Raw genomic sequence first — 18,059 nt, 5'->3', positions numbered from 1 at the left:
ATTCATGAAAACCCTTCGCCAGGAGAGAATGTTTTTCATAAATGGAGCTTTGCCTCTGGTTTTCACAGGACATTGACACTGCAACAGAGCCATGGCTGCCCTTCTTGCTAGTTTCAGTAATTCACAGAACGTCTGAACAGAGATGCTTGCCTTGGATTTACAGATTTTCATCCTGATACCTTGTTTACTTCTTTGGGGCAGAAAAACTTTCACTAATTGCTCCCCATGGTGGCTAATCTTTTCAAGAGCCTGATTTTACCTTACATACATAAGCTTTGCAAAGGAATGTTTACAAAGAAATTGGGAAATACAACCAAAAAAAAGGAGAATCATCAGCAGAGAAAGGATCAAGACTTTCCTACTGCTCGCCAGACCAAAACCCCCAAATTTTCTAATACCTTAAAAAGCACTGTAAAGAAGATTGCAAAGTGTTCATCTACTCGCAACTTATCCATTGAAGAAGACGAGGCTAATAAAGAATTTTCCCTCTCCCCAACATTCAGTTACCGGGTAGCTATTGCCAATGGCCTACAAAAGAATATTAATGTAACCAACAGTGATAATGAGGATTTGCTTCAAGAATTATCTTCAATTGAGAGTTCCTATTCAGAATCACTTAACGAACTAAGGAGTAGTACAGAAAACCAGGCACAGTCAACACACACAATGCCAGTTAGACGCAATAGAAAGAGTTCAAGCAGCCTGGCCCCCTCTGAGGGCAGCTCGGATGGAGAACGCACTTTACATAGCTTAAAACTAGGAGCTTTACGCAAACTGAGAAAATGGAAAAAGAGTCAGGAGTGTGTCTCATCAGATTCAGAGTTGAGCACAATGAAGAAAACCTGGGGAATAAGAAGTAAATCTTTGGACAGAACTGCACGAAACCCAAAGTCAAATGCCCTTGAGCCAGGATTCAGTTCCTCTGGCTGCATTAGCCAAACACATGATGTCATGGAAATGATCTTTAAAGAACTTCAGGGAATAAGTCAGATCGAAACAGAACTCTCTGAACTACGAGGGCATGTCAATGCTCTCAAACATTCCATCGATGAGATCTCCAGCAGTGTGGAGGTTGTACAAAGTGAAATTGAGCAGCTACGTACAGGGTTTGTCCAGTCTCGGAGGGAAACTAGAGACATCCATGATTATATTAAACATTTAGGTCATATGGGTAGTAAGGCAAGCCTGAGGTTTCTAAATGTGCCTGAAGAAAGATTTGAATACATTGAAGGTGTGGTATACCAAATTCTAATAGATAAAATGGGTTTTTCAGATGCACCAAATGCAATTAAAATTGAATTTGCTCAAAGGATAGGACACCAGAGGGACTGCCCAAATGCAAAGCCTCGACCCATACTGGTATACTTTGAAACCCCTCAGCAAAGGGATTCTGTCTTAAAAAAATCATACAAACTCAAAGGAACAGGCATTGGAATCTCAACAGATATTCTTACTCATGACATAAGAGAAAGAAAAGAGAGAGGGTTACCATCCTCCCAGACATATGAAAGCATGGATATAAAGCTATCTACTCCAGAGCCCAAAAGCAAGAAGAACAATTGGCAGTCACCAGATGACAGTGATGGAGAACTGGAATCTGACCTCAATAGAAATAGTTACGCTGTGCTTTCCAAGTCAGAGTTTGCAACAAAAGGAAGTACTTCCAAGTCAAGTTCAAAATCACACAATGCAAGAGCCAAAAATAAAACTGCTAGTAGCAGCAGAATTTCAAATAAATCTGATTATGATAAAATTTCCTCACAATTGCCAGAATCAGATAATTTGGAAAAACAAACTACAGCCCATTATGCAGATGTTTCACCCCTCTGGCATTCACAGAGTGATTTTTTCACTGGTAAACTTAGTCGTTCTGAATCAGATTTTTCCAAATTGTGTCAATCTTACTCAGAGGATTTTTCAGAAAATCAGTTTTTCACTAGAACTAATGGAAGCTCCCTCCTGTCATCTTCAGACCGAGAACTTTGGCAGAGGAAGCAGGAGGGCACAGCCACCTTGTATGACAGTCCTCAGAATCAACACTTGAAAGGGGCTGTTCAGGGTGTCCAAGGGCAGAGTGAAATTGCGAACACAGAAACTGTGGATAGTGGAATGAGTAATGGCATGGTATGTGCATCTGGGGACCAAAGTCATTACGATGATTCTCAGCTCTCTTTACATGAGGATCTTTCTCCATGGAAGGAATGGAATCAAGTAGAGCAAGGTGCTGATTTAGGTTTAGATTCATCCACACAGGAAGCTTTTGACTATGACACAAACAGTCTATCTGATCAACAGCTAGATGTTTACAGTAAAGACCTGGAAGACTTGGGAAAGTGCCACAGTGACCTTCAGGATGACTCTGAGAGCTATGATTTAACCCAAGATGACAATTCATCTCCATGCCCTGGTTTGGATAATGAACCACAAGGCCAATGGGTTGCCCAATATGATTCTTATCAGGAAGCAAATTCAAATGATCTGTACCAAAATCAAAACCAATTGTCCATGATGTATCGAAGTCAAAGTGAATTGCAAAGTGATGATTCAGAGGATGCCCCACCCAAATCTTGGCATAGCCGATTAAGTATTGACCTTTCTGATAAGGCTTTCAGTTTCCCAAAATTTGGATCTACATTACAGAGGGCTAAATCAGCCCTGGAAGTGGTATGGAACAAAAGCACACAGAGTCTCAGCGGTTATGAAGATAGTGGCTCTTCCTTAATGGGAAGATTTAGGACATTATCCCAATCAACTGCAAATGAATCAAGTACCACCCTTGATTCTGATGTCTACACAGAGCCCTTTTACTATAAAGCAGAGGATGAGGAGGACTATAATGAACCAGTGGCTGATAATGAGACAGATTATGTTGAAGTGATGGAACAAGTCCTTGCGAAGCTAGAAAACAGGACTAGTATGACTGAAACAGATGAACAAATGCAGGTATATGATCATCCTTCATATGAAACACCTTATGAAACCCCACAAGATGAGGGTTATGATGGGCAGACAGATGATGTGGTTAGTGAAGGGGGACTGGAGCCATTAAATGAAACATTAGCTGAAATGGAAATAAAAGAAGATGAAAACCAAAATATCCCTGAACAGCCAGTGGAGATCATAAAGCCAAAGAGAATTCGACCTTCTTTCAAAGAAGCAGCTTTAAAAGCCTATAAGAAACAAATGGCAGAATTGGAAGAGAAGATTCTGGCTGGAGGTACTCATGTTTACATGCTACATTTTGAGCTAGTTTTATTTTAACATAGGGTGGTTCTTCTTTAGAGCATGTTCTGTGTTTACTCTTGGGAGAATGTATCTGCAAGAAATATGCATGTTTATTCTAGAAGGGTATTATTTTACTCTGCTCCCCCAGCAAGTTGGACTTGATGATTTAAAATCAGAGTGTTTTCAAATAGGTCATACTAAAATGAGCCCTATAGTATATGGATCAAAATTTCTCCGCTAGCATTGGTAACAAACCCCATTTCATATTAACTAACTTTGTGGCATCAGTCATCAAAAAAAAGGGGGTGGGGGGAGTGAAATCAAAAAGCAACCCAAAATTACTCTTTGGTTCTATTTGGTTTACAAGGATGAGGAGAATGGTATAATCTTAAAGAATTAGGAACAATAGAACCCAGATTTACCATTCCCTTTCCCATCAAATCTATACTTTGAAGCCTGCCAGTAGGGAGAGATGGATCTCCACAGCCAACCTTAGCCAGTCCCATGGAGGACCACTGCTTCCATCACTGCTTACTGAAGCATTGGCTGGAGCATTGGCTCCTCTTTGAGGAGGAGTCAGTAATGAGTCAAGTTCCCTCCTAAAGAGTGGAATGGAAGTCTCTTCCCCCTTATGGTATTGAAAAGAGTACCTTATTTAAGAATTTTACTTGATTTTCTGAGGGAACAATTTTGGTTCAACCACTTTTGGAAATTAGCCACTTATAAATAAAATTGTTTTTTTGACTTTTTATTTTCCACCAAACTTCACCTGCACTTACCTCTGTCCCTTACCATTTATTTGCATGCTTATCACTTTATATCTTCGAGATAGTTTGATATTATCTCAGTTGTGATGAATTATATATTGTTAAACTTTTCCTTGTTTATGGCATTGCAATCTTTAAAGTGTTTATATAACATTTCATAAAAGTATATACTAAGATGAGCAACTGGTCCCTGCCATTATGAAATAATATAACTGTTTCCTCAACCAGTAGCTGATTATGGCATCTTGGTCTTGAACCAAATTGTGATTAGACATTCCTCAAAACTGGTCATTTTTTTCTTGTTGATATGGGTGGATTATTGAATAATCAGATACCTTTATTGTTAAACTGTTTCAGCCTCTAAGGCAATTGAAATAACAATCAGGATTATCTGTTCTAAAAAAAAAATCTGTCTATATAAAACAGCACCCCCTATGTAATTTATTTAAAGAACACTTAATAAATAAAGAACACCTTAAGTTAAAGGGATCCTGGGTGAATTGGCTCTGACTTGGTTGTTGTTGCTTTCAGGAGGCAGTTCTAAACTATATTTAAAACCAATGTGGATGTGCAGAGTAGTCAAAATTTTATGCTAATAATAATTCATATTGGAATAATAACTATCTTATTTAAGAGTGATGTTTAATAGTTAGATATCTTTATTACTAAAACTCAGTTAATGGTTTCTTGGAATAAAGGCCAGTAGTTTGCCATTGTATTTTATTTGTTGTGGATTCAGGGAAGTCTACTTAAGGGCTTTTTAAGACTAACCAGTGTGCATAAGTATGTGTCTATTGTGATTTAATAGATGTTTTAAAGCCAGGCAGTTAAAGTATCTGAAATGTTAGGCAGTATTATAAAAATTACAAAACTATAAATTCCAGAAAAAAAAAGTTGATCTTCATTAACTGAAAAATTAGCAAACTTCTACAAAGTAGATAGGAATATTGACCCGTCAAGTAGTTAATGACCTTAATGGTCCAGTGGTTCTTATCCTTAGAGAACAGAAATACACTTAGTTAACTGCACATCACCCATTTAATAATCTGAAAATAGGTAAAACAATGTTGTGCCATATACCTGACGTCGTGGGTCTGGCTACAGAGGACCTAGACCCCTCCACCATCTTGGAGCTGGGCTTTTTATCCTTGAGGTAGCTTTAGATGGAATCTGTTGGGTATCATTGATCCTAGAGGAAATCAGACACACATCTTTAAGATGCTCTCCGGTTGCTTGAAAGGCACCAGATTGACTACCCAGGAGGCTGCAGTAGCCTAGATTTTAAAGGCCATCTTTTCTTCCTTTGGCAGCAGTCAGGCAGTTGTCTCCCTCCTGTGCCACCAATATGCCTCGGGAGGAAGGACAGCCAAAGAAGGGCATTTTTCAGTCCCCTTCACTGCTCAGAGCATTCCAGTAAGGTGCCAATTGTCATGATGGATTTTGTGCCCATGGCCATCTGCTTACTGGGCTTTGGGCAGATGCCAATAGATTTTTTCTCTCCATGACTACCTAGTCATCATTAGGTAGCAGAGCTGTTTTTTCTCCATTACTAATCTGGCAAGATTAGACTGTAGAGCTCTTGCTATAAAACTCTATAAGATGCTGTTTCCCTGATAGACCTTTATGGAATTAGAAGTTCATAAATTTAAATTATTTCGACTTCTGTCTTCAGGGTCCTGGTAAAGGAGAATTTTAAAGACCCAGATGTTTATATGCAAGGATATTTATTTGGTTGTAGTGTTTTTGAGAACTTACACCTTGAATAGTGTGCCAGTGGGAAAGGGATTTTGTAGTGTGTGTAGCCAGAAACTCCATGAGGTCATATTCTTCCCTTGTTGCTGAACCTTGCTGAGTGATGCCTTTTGTGTAGCTGGCCTAAACCCCACACCATGTTAGTGACTTTCTGATCCCCCGCCTCCAGCCCTGCACCACCCATCACCTTGAATTAATATTATCTCCTCTGAATTCCCAGATACCTGCCTTTTATGGCACTAGCTGCCACCTTACATAATGATAATGACAGATTCTCATTTTCTCTTCTAAACTGTTTTCTAAAGGTGAGAGGTTTGTCGTTCTCATTCTTTCATTTGCACTGTGCCTAGACCAGTGCTTTATATGGAGTAGGCACTTAGTTAATGTGTGTTGCATGAATGCCTGAATCAAGGGAAAGGGTATACTAACAGTAGACTAAATAAAGAACACAACAAGTTTCAAAGTCAAATCCAAAGTGAGGCCCATAAGACTGTGACTCTGTGTTTTGGGACTTCATAAGTATGGTTAGAAATGAAAGCTTTTTATTACTATTTAAAGTTTTTTAAAGTTCTTAAAAATTTTTTTAATTTGGTATAGTTGACACACAAAGTTAGTTTCAGGTGTTCAACATAATAATTTGACAAGTTTATACATTATACTATGCTCACCACAAATGTCCATCTGTCACCATACAATACTATTATGGTACCACTGACTATATTCCCTATGCTGTACCTTTTATTCCCATGACTTATTCATTCCATAACTGGAAGCTAGTATCTCCCACTCCCCTTCACCCAATTTGTCTATTTCTCCCAACTCCCTCCTTCTGGCAACCATCAGTTTGTTCTCTGTATTCATAGGTCTGATTCTGCTTTTAGTTTATTCACTTGTTTGTTTATTTATTTTTAGATTCCACTTGAGTGGGATCATATGGTATTTATGTTTCTTAGCCTGACTTACTTCATTTAGCATAATACCCTCTACGTCCATCCATGTTGTCACAAATGGAAAGAACTCATCCTTACTATGGCTGTGTAGTATTGCTGTGTGTGTATGTGTGTGAAAATGTGCCCCCACCCCCCTCGTATACCCATATCTTCCCTATCCACTCATGAGTTGGATTATTTTGATAACTTGACTAGTATAAACAATGCTGCAGTAGCATAGGAGTGCATATATCTTTTTGAATTAGTAAACGCTTATTATTGAGTGCTACTAATATACCAGATACTTTCCAGGCAGTTTATCTGTTTGTTTGTTTGTTTGTTTTTACTTCTAACAATACCACTATGAATTTGATTCCGTTGTTACTCCATTTTACAGGTAAGGAAACTGAGATGTTAAACTTGCATAACTTACTCAATGTCATACATACAGTAAGAGGAGGGTCCAGAGTTAAATAGATTGTTACTTTGACTGTTTAGAGTGGCCATATACTAACTCACTTTTGAGATTATGTATTCATGTTTTAAAGTAGAAAAACATGATGAAAAAGGAAGGGCAGCATTAGCCACAGTTTTATTACAACTAGAGGATTTTCTTTAAAAACCAGTAATAATATGAAAGGCACTGATGTTTTGATATAAAATAGTTCATTCTTAGTCTTTCTGCTTCAAGTCCTTGGTACATCATATAAATCAAGGCTTGTAGAGCTCAATAAATACTGTACAACAGCAGCTTGAAGGATGATTTATTTGAAGTCTGAGTATACTTGATGTGGAATTAGAGTCTAACGTCAGTTTGAAGTAAATTTTTTTAGCAGAACAAAAATCTCATTTTGTTTTGAAATGCCATTCCCAGGCTGTGTCTAGATTCTGAAAGAGACTGTGACATCTATGATTAGCATAATTAATGATGTTTTTACCATGGTGTGTATTTTGTTTTCTAATAGTTATAGAAATTTAAGGAAACATTTTGGCTTCCACAAAGAAATGCAATTGAATGTAAAATATTTTCCTAAGATTGAGACTTGATTACATTAAACCAGTGGTTCCCAATGTGGCTGGTAGAATCATCTGGGGAGCTTTTGTAGTACTTGTTGTTCCCAACAAGTGTTGTTGTACAATTACAAAGTTTTAGGATTGTGTCATAAGTGTTATGATTTTGTGGTTCTGTATTGGGGACCATGGGTATTTACTCAAAATTGTATGTGTTATTGATGAATTGTATGTGCACTTGTAAATAAAACACACACACACACACACACACACACACACACACACAACATAATAAAAGAAAATCCAGAAAATTCACAAGTTAAAAGTAAATTAGTATCTCCTTCTATTCTTCAGAGAAAGAGAATTTGTTTCTGACACTCTGTAAACATACATACACCTCTTTTATTTTTAAATTTAACATAAATGATATTACATGTCATATACTCACTTTGTTCTGCACCTTGCATTTTCATGTAATATATATTTGAAAGATCTTATGACATTATTACCTGCTACATCATATTTAGTGACACAAAGATTTCCACTACAGTTATTGCATGATTTATTGACTCAGTCCCCTACCATGGAACCATTGAGTTAATTTTCCTATAAACTCACAAACAAGGCAGACGTATTAGCTGTTTTTGAGCAAATTAGGTAACATAAATTCCTAGATGTGAAATTACTTGGTCAGTGGATTTACTCCAGCTTTGGAGAGTTAGGAACTCATGAATTCTAGGTCAACCCATAATACTTACCATAATTGTAACTTTATATTAAAGTATATAATTTTTTGATTATTCTAGATCTCTAGACTAGCATTGTAGAGTCAATGAGTGAATTTTTCTTTCTGTTACTATTGTAATGCTAGAGCCTAGGTCAATGGCATAGAGTACATGCTCAATTGTTAACTAGAGAAATCTATCCTAGCCTACTCCCTTTGTTGCTGGGCTATCTAGTTCTACATATGGTGGAGAACGCATAGAATACAAATATACTTCAGGGTTTTTTTTCTTTCAATCAAAAAGACCTTTTATAATTATATATATTTCAACATAACAAAATAGGCATGATTGAAATAGGCAACAATGAAAACATGACTTTTCCCCCCTTTAGGTCAATCATACATGTGAGAAGGCTAGTTATTCTTTCTATGATGATGTAGTGTATACATCTCCAAGATTAAGTCTCCAGAATTGACTTAAATTCTGGAATTAGTGTTTAAGAAGGATAAATATTTCAACTAAGTTTTGAGGCTTTTCTGGCCCAAATCTGTCAAGAGGTACTCGTCAAACTTTAGATTCTAGACCAGGAAGGATGGGGTCTGCTTTTTTAATATGCTCCCTAAGTGCTTCTGATGTAGGTGATGATTGGAACACATTTAAAGAGTTCTGTGTAGCCAGTATTTCACCTGCCCACATAGAGTTGTTTTCTCTATTATTCTTTTTAAATTAGAAGAGATAGAATCAGTCTAAGAAAACACAGGGATAATTAATTTCAAAGCAAATACAGAGTTCTTTCATAGTTTTCCAGAGCAATAGGTTATTACATTTATGGAAAGATTTTGGTAATATGTACTCATTAAAGCATAGGAAAGCAAGAGATGTATTCCTTGAAAGGTGTATGTAAACTGAAAACTTTAGAAATTAGCTATTTCAAATATTCTAGAAGATTTTGCCATAGAAACCATTCAGTAAATATTTTGTCTACAAATAAATCACCCATCATCCTACAAATCCCACATTTTATCTGTTTTTGCATATTTAAGGCTTCTTTGTTTCAGTAGTAGTCATAGTCATAAGAGTTGGAGTGGTAGATCTTTCCTCAAAGTAAGCATAGCAGTACTGGTCGTAGTAGAAGGCAATCCATTTATAAATGTTCCATTAAAATGCAATGCATAGTAATAAACTTTTGGTTAGTATGGTTTGATTTTTAATAAACTAGAATTACCTATAATACAAAATAATTGTATTGATTTTTGAAACAGACTAAGATCTAGGAAGAATACCTATGAAGAGTGAAGTGGCCAAGGTCTCCCAGGGGCCGCAGAAACAGCTGGCACCTCTACTTCTTGCTAGACATAAAGTGCAAATGCACAGGGGATAATTCTTCTGTATCCTTCTAGGATACAGGACTGGAAGTCACAGGGAGTTGCCTGTGAGAAGGGAGACAAGTAATGGTGGTGTATATGAGGAGATTAGTTCACAGGGGAGCCAAAGATTTCCTTTTATTTTGGTTTTCTTTTCCTTCTTTTCTTTTTTGTTTAGTTTTTGGTTTTTTATTTTTGTTTTTTTGTTTTGTTTTTTTTTGGCTTTTATAAAGTGAAGCCAAGTTTTTAAAGTATACTGTGGTATGAGGTAGAACTAAGAGAAAGAGTAAGAAGCCAATACATATTTAATACTTTCCCATCAGATTCAGTTCTAGATATTTTAAGGACATGTTGAATTCTGATTGTAACTTGGGATGATTTTTTATATATTCACAGAGATTTTATATATATAATCTCTGCACTTAATTTTATTATTATTATTATTATTATTTTTAATCTCTGCACTTTAAAATGAGATGACTAAGCCTCAGAGAAGCAAAAACAAGTCTGGGTTATACAGTTATCATAAGAGTATTGATGTAATCTCATGTCCATCTGACAGAATCCAGACACTGATGCTATTTCTGCGACAACCTATTGCAGTTGTGGGCAAGTCTTACCATGAAAGGGCATGGCTCATGTGCTTCATGGTCAGTCAGTTTTGTGTTAGCTGCTGTAGTAGTGATCTCTGTTAACAAAAAATGAGTATTAATGATTTGGCCAAGAGATACGTCATCTTTTTGGGAAGTTTAGATAATCTGGAAGGGTTGTCACATTAAACACTTGTCACATTAAAAGAATTTATTAAGGGTAAAGAAATGTGATTAACAGTAGCTTTTGAGGGATTAAACCATTCTATAGAAGGTAGAGAAGAAATTCACAAAGATATCCAAAAGCCATCTTGACAAGAAAAGTGTAGAGTTCAAATATTTTGTTTATTTGTAATTATTAATGGCTCACAAACTACATACCTGGAGTACTTTGTAGAAGAGCTAAAAATGGAATACATTTTTCAAGAAAATATTAACTGCCAATGAAACGTGGTACTTTTGAGATTGTACTGGGAGTATTGCTTCAAAGACTGTAGTGCAAATTCCCAAATTCCAGGGATTCAAGAGTGTTACGTCAAATTCTCAGATAATTTTTTTTTTGTTTTTTGTTTTTTGTTTTTTTGGTTCTGCTAATGTCATTGTTCATGTTATTCCTGTGAGTTCAAAAAGAGAGAGACTGTATAGAAGTTATGACTCACTTGAGAATTTTCTTCATGGAATAAAACTCTGAACTCTGATGTAAGCCACAGTAAAGAATAGCCTGATCGGTTGTTATTGATGATATTAAAATGGGAGATGCTAGGATCTGGAATAGTTGTACCCAAGGGGGTAATTCAGGATCTGAGATAAAGCTCAAGAACAAGTGAAGGGAGAAAGTCCAATGTAGCAGAGAAAATATTCCAGCTGGAAATAATATTTTGGACTATGGGTAACTATTAAACCACCTGGGATTCTATCTCTGGGTGTCAGTTGAGTGGGTAGAGAACATCTGGAATTCTATCTCTGGGTGTCAGTTGAGTGGGTAGAGAACAGCTGGGAGCAAAGACCATTGAGGACTGAGCTGGGCAGGAAGTCATTTTTGCCGATAGGGCCTTGGATACTTGGTTAAAATCTAGGGATGGGACGTTTCTTAACATCCCAGAATCGGAGCTCTTAAGAGAAAAGCAAGTCCCAGAGGCATTGATACACTAGAACAATTATCAGGAGGTGACCTATCATCTGAACTAGGGTCCGAAGTCAGGAATGAGTCTCTAAATCAGATAAAAAAGCCAGATTGTTCCGCTAGCACCCAGAGACTGAATCCGATTTGCGGGCACAATGATTTGATCCTGAGGCCCTAGTTGCTGGGACACCCTGACCCCAAATAGAACTATTCCTCGTGTTTAAGATATTAGCTTGGGTTGCCTCCATAGACCATAAGACCAGATAGACTGAATGCATTAATGAACTTCTTTAGTATGTTTTATTTCAATTTGTAAGTATGCTGCTGCTTTCCCTTCTTTTCATTATTTATTTATTTATTTATTTATTTTATTTTGTAAAGTTTATTTATTTATTTTGAGACAGAGAGCAGGGGGAAGGTCAGTGCGAGAGGGCTAAAGGGAGAATTCCAAGCAAGTCCCGCACTGTCAATTTGTAGCCTGATGGGGAGCTCGAACTCACAAACCATGAGATCGTGATCTGAGCTGAAACCACGAGTCAGATGCTTAACCAACTGAGCCACCCAGGCTCTCCCCATCCTTCTTTTTAAAGGAAAGTATGTTATAGAATCTTGTCAAGTACTTCATTCATCAAACTTGGTTCATGCTGGCTCTCAGCTAATCCCCCAAATAAAAGAAATCTTCAGAGGATAAAGTGACTACCATTCAGCAGATTGAAATAACTGTGATACCAGTCTTTTGGCAATCCCAAAGGGCCCTAAAAATATATTGAGAAATGTGATTTTATTTTTATTTAGAATAAATGTATCTCTCCCTACCCCTTCCAATAATCCTCATTGTCCTCAATTTATCCCTCACTTTTTTCCCAGTTCAACAATGGTACCACTTTTTAAAAGGATAGCACTTATTTTGACACACAGAAGCACACATTTATATTACTTTTCTTAACAACTCTATAAGGTGCGTAGCTCAAAAATGTGTAACATTCATTGAGTCTTTTGTTGGGTGCCAGACACTATTCTAAACACTTTATACTATATTTATATAATCCTCAAAATAACCCTATTAGATGAGTACTGTTATCTCTATTTTACAAATGAGAAGCAGAGATAGGGAACTTAATTAAGGGGAGACACAAATTTAAAAAGTGGCAGAACCAAGATTTAGAATTAGGTGTTTCTCTTCTAGATTCTATGTGCTTACCTGCTACAGCCTCATTGAGGACATCGGAAATTAAATATTGGTATTCAACTTTATAAGATAAAGACCCAAGGAGGTAAAATGTTGATTTAGCTGACAGCACTGATTTGCCAGCAGACCTATAATTAGAAACTATTCTCTCAAATCATAGGCAAGCGCTCAAGCTATCAGACCATCCTCCCATTTTACATAATATTATTAGAGGCAACATGATTATCCAGGTGTCATTTCTGTATAACTGTGATAAAAGAAATTGTTGTCTGCATGTAATAGTGGCGATAAGAAATGACAGATTGAATATGATCATATTTCTCAGAGATGTAGGTTAAGCTTCTCCTTAATGCCTTTTCTGATGCTCAGTGATGTCTTGTGGAAAGCTGATGGTTTTAGTTTTCTATTTCTGTTCTTTAGTGATTATAGTTAAAAACATACATACTCTCATGGGCAGCCACACACACAGAAAGTGTGGATTCACTGAATGCTTGACATAGTGTATTTTACTGTCTGAAGGAAACCAATAGGAAATGCCCAAGTTGGTCATTATTCCAACTTGCATTGCATTCTGAGTACAAAACGCAACTTTAACATTTTAAAAAGTTAACTATCACATACGTTTAATCCTTATAAAACATCAATGAGATAACTATAGCCAACCTCCCCAAGTCTCTCACCTCAAGATAATTACTGGTAGTTATGATGGGACTGGTATCAATCCAGGACTTTTGTATCCCACCCTGATACTCTTTGCACAAAAACATGTTCTTAGCTGCTTGTACACATGTATGCTTCCTTCTCCTGGATGTTAGAGCCTCTGGTTGTAACAAACTTCTGAGGTTGTGTCAAGGTGTTTCTCTGCTGAGTTAATGGTTCTGAGAATTTAGAATGTATAAAAATCACCTGAGAGTGCTTGATTAATGATATGTTTGATCCAATCTGCAGTTTGTCCCAATGTGGGATGATCCATGAATCACATTAAGATAGTAACAGATCCTAAGTGCTCTTCTCCCTTCATTCTTTCTTGAGTGATTTATTTCATTTTTTGACTTGTGTTCCCATCTGTGTGCTGATGGTCCTAAGTCAGTGTCTTTGGGCTAGCTCTCCAAGCTTAGTCCATTATATACATTTATTCTTTCCACCATTAATTGACCCACTAATGAACTCATTCTTCAGTAAATATTGAATCAACTAGCTGCTTATTGGGATAAAGTGGTGATAACTCTTATTTGGCCTTTCTCTTTGTTAAGTGGGTGAGATGAATTTAAGCTTTAAAAAATACACTATATAATTTTAACCATTTATAGCTGCTGTAGAAGTAAATACAAAATGTTAAAAGAACATATTTTAGTTTGGAGGTTAGAGAAGATTTCCTACAGTAAATGATATTTGATCTAGATCTGAAGATTAAATATATTGAACTAAGCTAAGAGGAAGGAAAAAGAGCATTCCAGACAGAGGAAATAGCATGGACCAGGGTCTTAGGTCAGAAAATGGCTTGACATATTTGAGGAACCTAAAGAAAGCTAAATGCAGTTGACCTACATCAAGCAAGGTAGAGAATGCTGTGAGATAAATCTGGTATAGTAATCAGAGGCCAGATTTTTCTGAGTCTTACAGATCACTTGGGGATTTTGTTGTTGTTGTTTCTCTTAGTAACCATGGAAAGCTATGAAAGGGATTACTATAATGAGTTGTAGGACTTCCATCAAATAGCATATCACTCATGCCTCAGACACATCATACCTAGCACTGAACTCTCTTCTTCCTCTGTCTCCTAATCCTGCTTCTTCTCCTGGGTTTCCGGTTTCCTGTCTCAATAAATGACACCATGATACTCTTGATTGCTTGGATCAGAGAGTCATCATCTTTGGCAACTTCTTTGTCCGGATATTTGCCACCCAGGCGCCCCGAGTGTCTGACTCTTGATTTCAGTTCAGGTCATGATCCCAGGGTCAAGGGATCAAGACTTATTTAGCAGCTGAGGAAAATGAGGGTCTAGAGGTTAAGTGTTGTGGCGTTTTGTTGTGGTGGTTGTTTGTTTTGTCCAAGATCACACACTAATTGGGCTGAGGAATTTAACAGAAACAGGTTCTCCTCATGTAGTCAATTGTAAAACTACATGCTGAATTGCAGTAGAAGGATGCTGCCATTGAAATAGCTATTCTGTTAATGCTAGCATAGATGCAGTTAATAGCATAGATGCAATTATCTCAGAACCCATTATTTAATTTATAGAAAATACAAATGCAAAATACTGGATGCACTATTTACCAGTATTAGAACAAGAATCTGAAAACACAAAAAATAGAAATAGAAGGAAATCTTAAAACATTTATGAATGATGTTAGAGAAACATCATTACTTTTGATAAATCTTTTTCTTAATGTTTATTTTTGAGAGAGAAGAGAGAAAGAGAGATAGAGCACACGCAAGTGCGGCAGGGGCAGAGAGAGGGGGATGGAGGATCTAAAGCGGGCTCTGCGCTGACAGCAGCGAGCCCAGTGTGAGGCTTGAATCCGTGAACCATGAGATTATGACCTGAGCTGAAGTTAGATGCTCAACCGACTGAGCCACCCAAGCACTCCAATTTTGACATATCTAAATCCTAATTTTCTCTATTAGGTGATAAGAAAAGTGATTGTTTTGTTCACCTTTCTAACTTTGTTAGTGTTGGGGGCTGGAATGGGTCTTGCAGAATTTGACTACAGTTGTTTCCAAGCTCAATACATGCCATCATCACCTGGGTGAATTTTATACTCTATGGTTCCAGACTCTCAGTCCTGAGGATTCTGATTTATAAGTCTGGAGAAGGACCTGGAAATTTGTATTGCCACTAGGATTCCCTAAGTTTGTGAGGACCAGCAGGTTGGAGAACTAAGCCAATCCCCTTGCTTCACAGATAACAAAAGCTTAAAGCCCAGATGTTGCATTTCAGGGCCTTTTGGGGGGATGGGGGTCAGCACAGTGAGTGATGGGAGTAGGACCCAGCTCTTTAAGAAGTTGTTCCAAGCTTCAACCTCATGAAAGCTCTCACACTAAGCTGATTGAGCACTTGTGACCTATATGTTCTTTTACTGTGTATTTTTGTGGGCTAGGAAAAACATCCAACAGGAGTAAGCTCTCTAGTAAAATCTCCTATTATATATAGTGCATTGTCATCATAGGGTCATTGAATTCATTCAACTCCATGGAAAGAGCAGGAGGGAGGGAGGTTGGGAGAGAAATTTAAATAGTGCCAGTGATTATTCTTGCCAATTCATTCAAAGAGCTCCTGAGTGGACTTCTCTGGTTTGCTCTCTCTGCCACAGGAGGCTGACCTGTGCCTACTGCATCCAGCCTCCTTTGCCAGCAGGCTTCTGGTCAGCTTTGTAGGAGGTCTGATGGAAGAAGGGAAAGGAGGTCAGGGTATCTCTTCTCATTCCCTGCTTTGGTGTCTTAGCTCGGGCTGTAGCTGTGTCTCTCTGGTTCATGGCCCTGTTGGCTACCATAGCAGCTCTCACTAAGCCCTAGGTGTGCTGTTTTCTCTCCTTCATCCTTAGGCCCCAGGCACAGTAACTGTTTCCCACAATACCTAGACTCTGGGACCTTACCATCCACTATTTGTTCCCTTAACCTGATTCTCATTCTGTAATTGCCCTTTTTCTTTTTTATTTGAACCACTGGCATTCTGTTTCCTGTGTGCGCTTAGATTAATACAAGATGGGAATAGAATTACATAGTCATTCGAAAATTCCTTTATGGTGCCAGTATCCTCTTAAGCCAAAATGATTTGTCTTTAAGCATACAATGATGTGAAATTCTCTTCTGCACAATTGCTTCATTTGCATTGCACATTACTATATACGTTTTATCATTTTGAATACTGTTAATGCACAAATTTCTTGACACAAACTATACACACTGTACTTTGTGAGCCATAAGATGTTTTCAACGGTAATTTGACTACACATCCTTTCCTCCTTAGACACTGATTTCAGAACCTTCCCATGGTTGAGTGAAACTTCACAGTACATATCATAAAAAAATGTAAAGCTGTGGGGCACCTACATGACTCAGTTAGTTAAACGTCTGACTCTTGATTTTGGCTCAGGTCATGATCTCATGGTTTTTGAGTTGGAGCCTCGTGTCAGGCTCTGCACTGACAGTGTAGAGCCTGCTTGAGATTCTCCCTCTCTCTCTCTCTGCTCATATCCCATTCATATTCTGTCTCTCTCAAAATAAACTTAAGACAAAAGTTTAAAGCCGGGAGGGAGATCATAGAACCAAGGCAGAAAATGATTCATCTCATTCCCCATACCTACAATTTACTCTGTTCCAGAAGTCTCAACAAAACCTTCAAAATGCCCCACAAATGAAGGGAAATTGGTACAATCACCTTTAAGGATAATTTGACAAAATCTACCAAAGTTTTAAATAAATGTATTCTTTCTTCTATCATTTTTTCTTTTCTGAAAGATGCTTTGGATATACGTAAGACTGTTTATCTCAGCGTTGTCCTATGTAACACAGCATACGACCTAAACATCCATTGTCACTAATAACTTAGTAGGCAACCTAAACGTTCATTGTTGTATGAAACACAGTATATACAGATTAAAGATCTATTAAAAGAGACTTGTTAAAAATGTATAATATATTTAGAAAATGGATTACTCTCCTCTCGTTGTAGAGGTGCTTGAGATATAATAAGATACAAAAAAAATCCCAGATGCAGACAGCATGTTATGTCATCCTGTTTGTGAGATATATCCCTATGTTTTTCTTTTTTTAAATTATAAGCATGTATTATCTGTATGATAAAACAAACCATGTGCTATGGTGATGATAGTAAGAAATAAGACGCACCCAGTAGACACCTACTGCCAATTACTTTACTGACTTTATAGGAACTCATTATCTCCAATTAGGAGATGCCTCCTTGGCATCCTTGAAGGGAGCCCCCCTCAAATCACACTGCCCTCATTCCAACCACTTTCAATCTAAAACCCATTGCTGGGTGCCTGCACCTTTGTCACAGGAAGGAGACTCAAGCTCTGACTTTATTTACAGACACATTCCTGTGTGCACCTTACTGGGGAATGTGGAAGCTGATTTCGGTAGGTGATAAGAAGGTTTTCATCATCTACAATGTCAGCGATACAAATGAGAATGTATGAGAGCATTATTCCAGGAAGTGGAAAAAGGCCAAGACAATACTCCAAAAGCCTGAGCAGAGAGGTTTCACACAGAGGAAAGGTGTTAAATCAAAGAGAGCAGGGTTTACATTCTTAGATGAAGCCATTGGCTGCCAGAAAGAGATAGAAAAGATGAATATGTGCTCATAAATTCTTCTATCTTAAAAGGCAGTTTGGGAAGTAATACTTCAGCGATTTTGTAGG

The 18,059-nt window shown here is 37.5% G+C and overlaps 1 protein-coding gene across 2 annotated transcripts in view; it reads left to right on the top strand.

The window, feature by feature from the left end:
- The first annotated feature begins 222 nt into the window (after window positions 1-222).
- The window catches only part of UNC13C (unc-13 homolog C), a 564,606-nt gene continuing 546,769 nt past the window's right edge, over window positions 223-18,059 (top strand). Inside the window, exon 1 of one of the 2 annotated variants that reach the window (XM_039254229.1) lies at window positions 223-3,217. In XM_039254229.1, the coding sequence (XP_039110160.1) occupies window positions 226-3,217 (2,992 nt within the window). In that variant the 5' untranslated portion in view covers window positions 223-225. The remainder of the gene's footprint in view (window positions 3,218-18,059) is intronic. The other variant, XM_039254228.1, reaches the window with a different exon arrangement.

This window comes from Hyaena hyaena, unplaced genomic scaffold, assembly GCF_003009895.1.
Source record: "Hyaena hyaena isolate Hyena2069 unplaced genomic scaffold, ASM300989v1 scaffold_479, whole genome shotgun sequence".
In the NCBI taxonomy this organism is placed as follows: Eukaryota; Metazoa; Chordata; class Mammalia; order Carnivora; family Hyaenidae; genus Hyaena; species Hyaena hyaena.
Note: the sequence above shows the minus strand (reverse complement) of the source record. Positions and strands in the feature narration are given on the sequence as shown.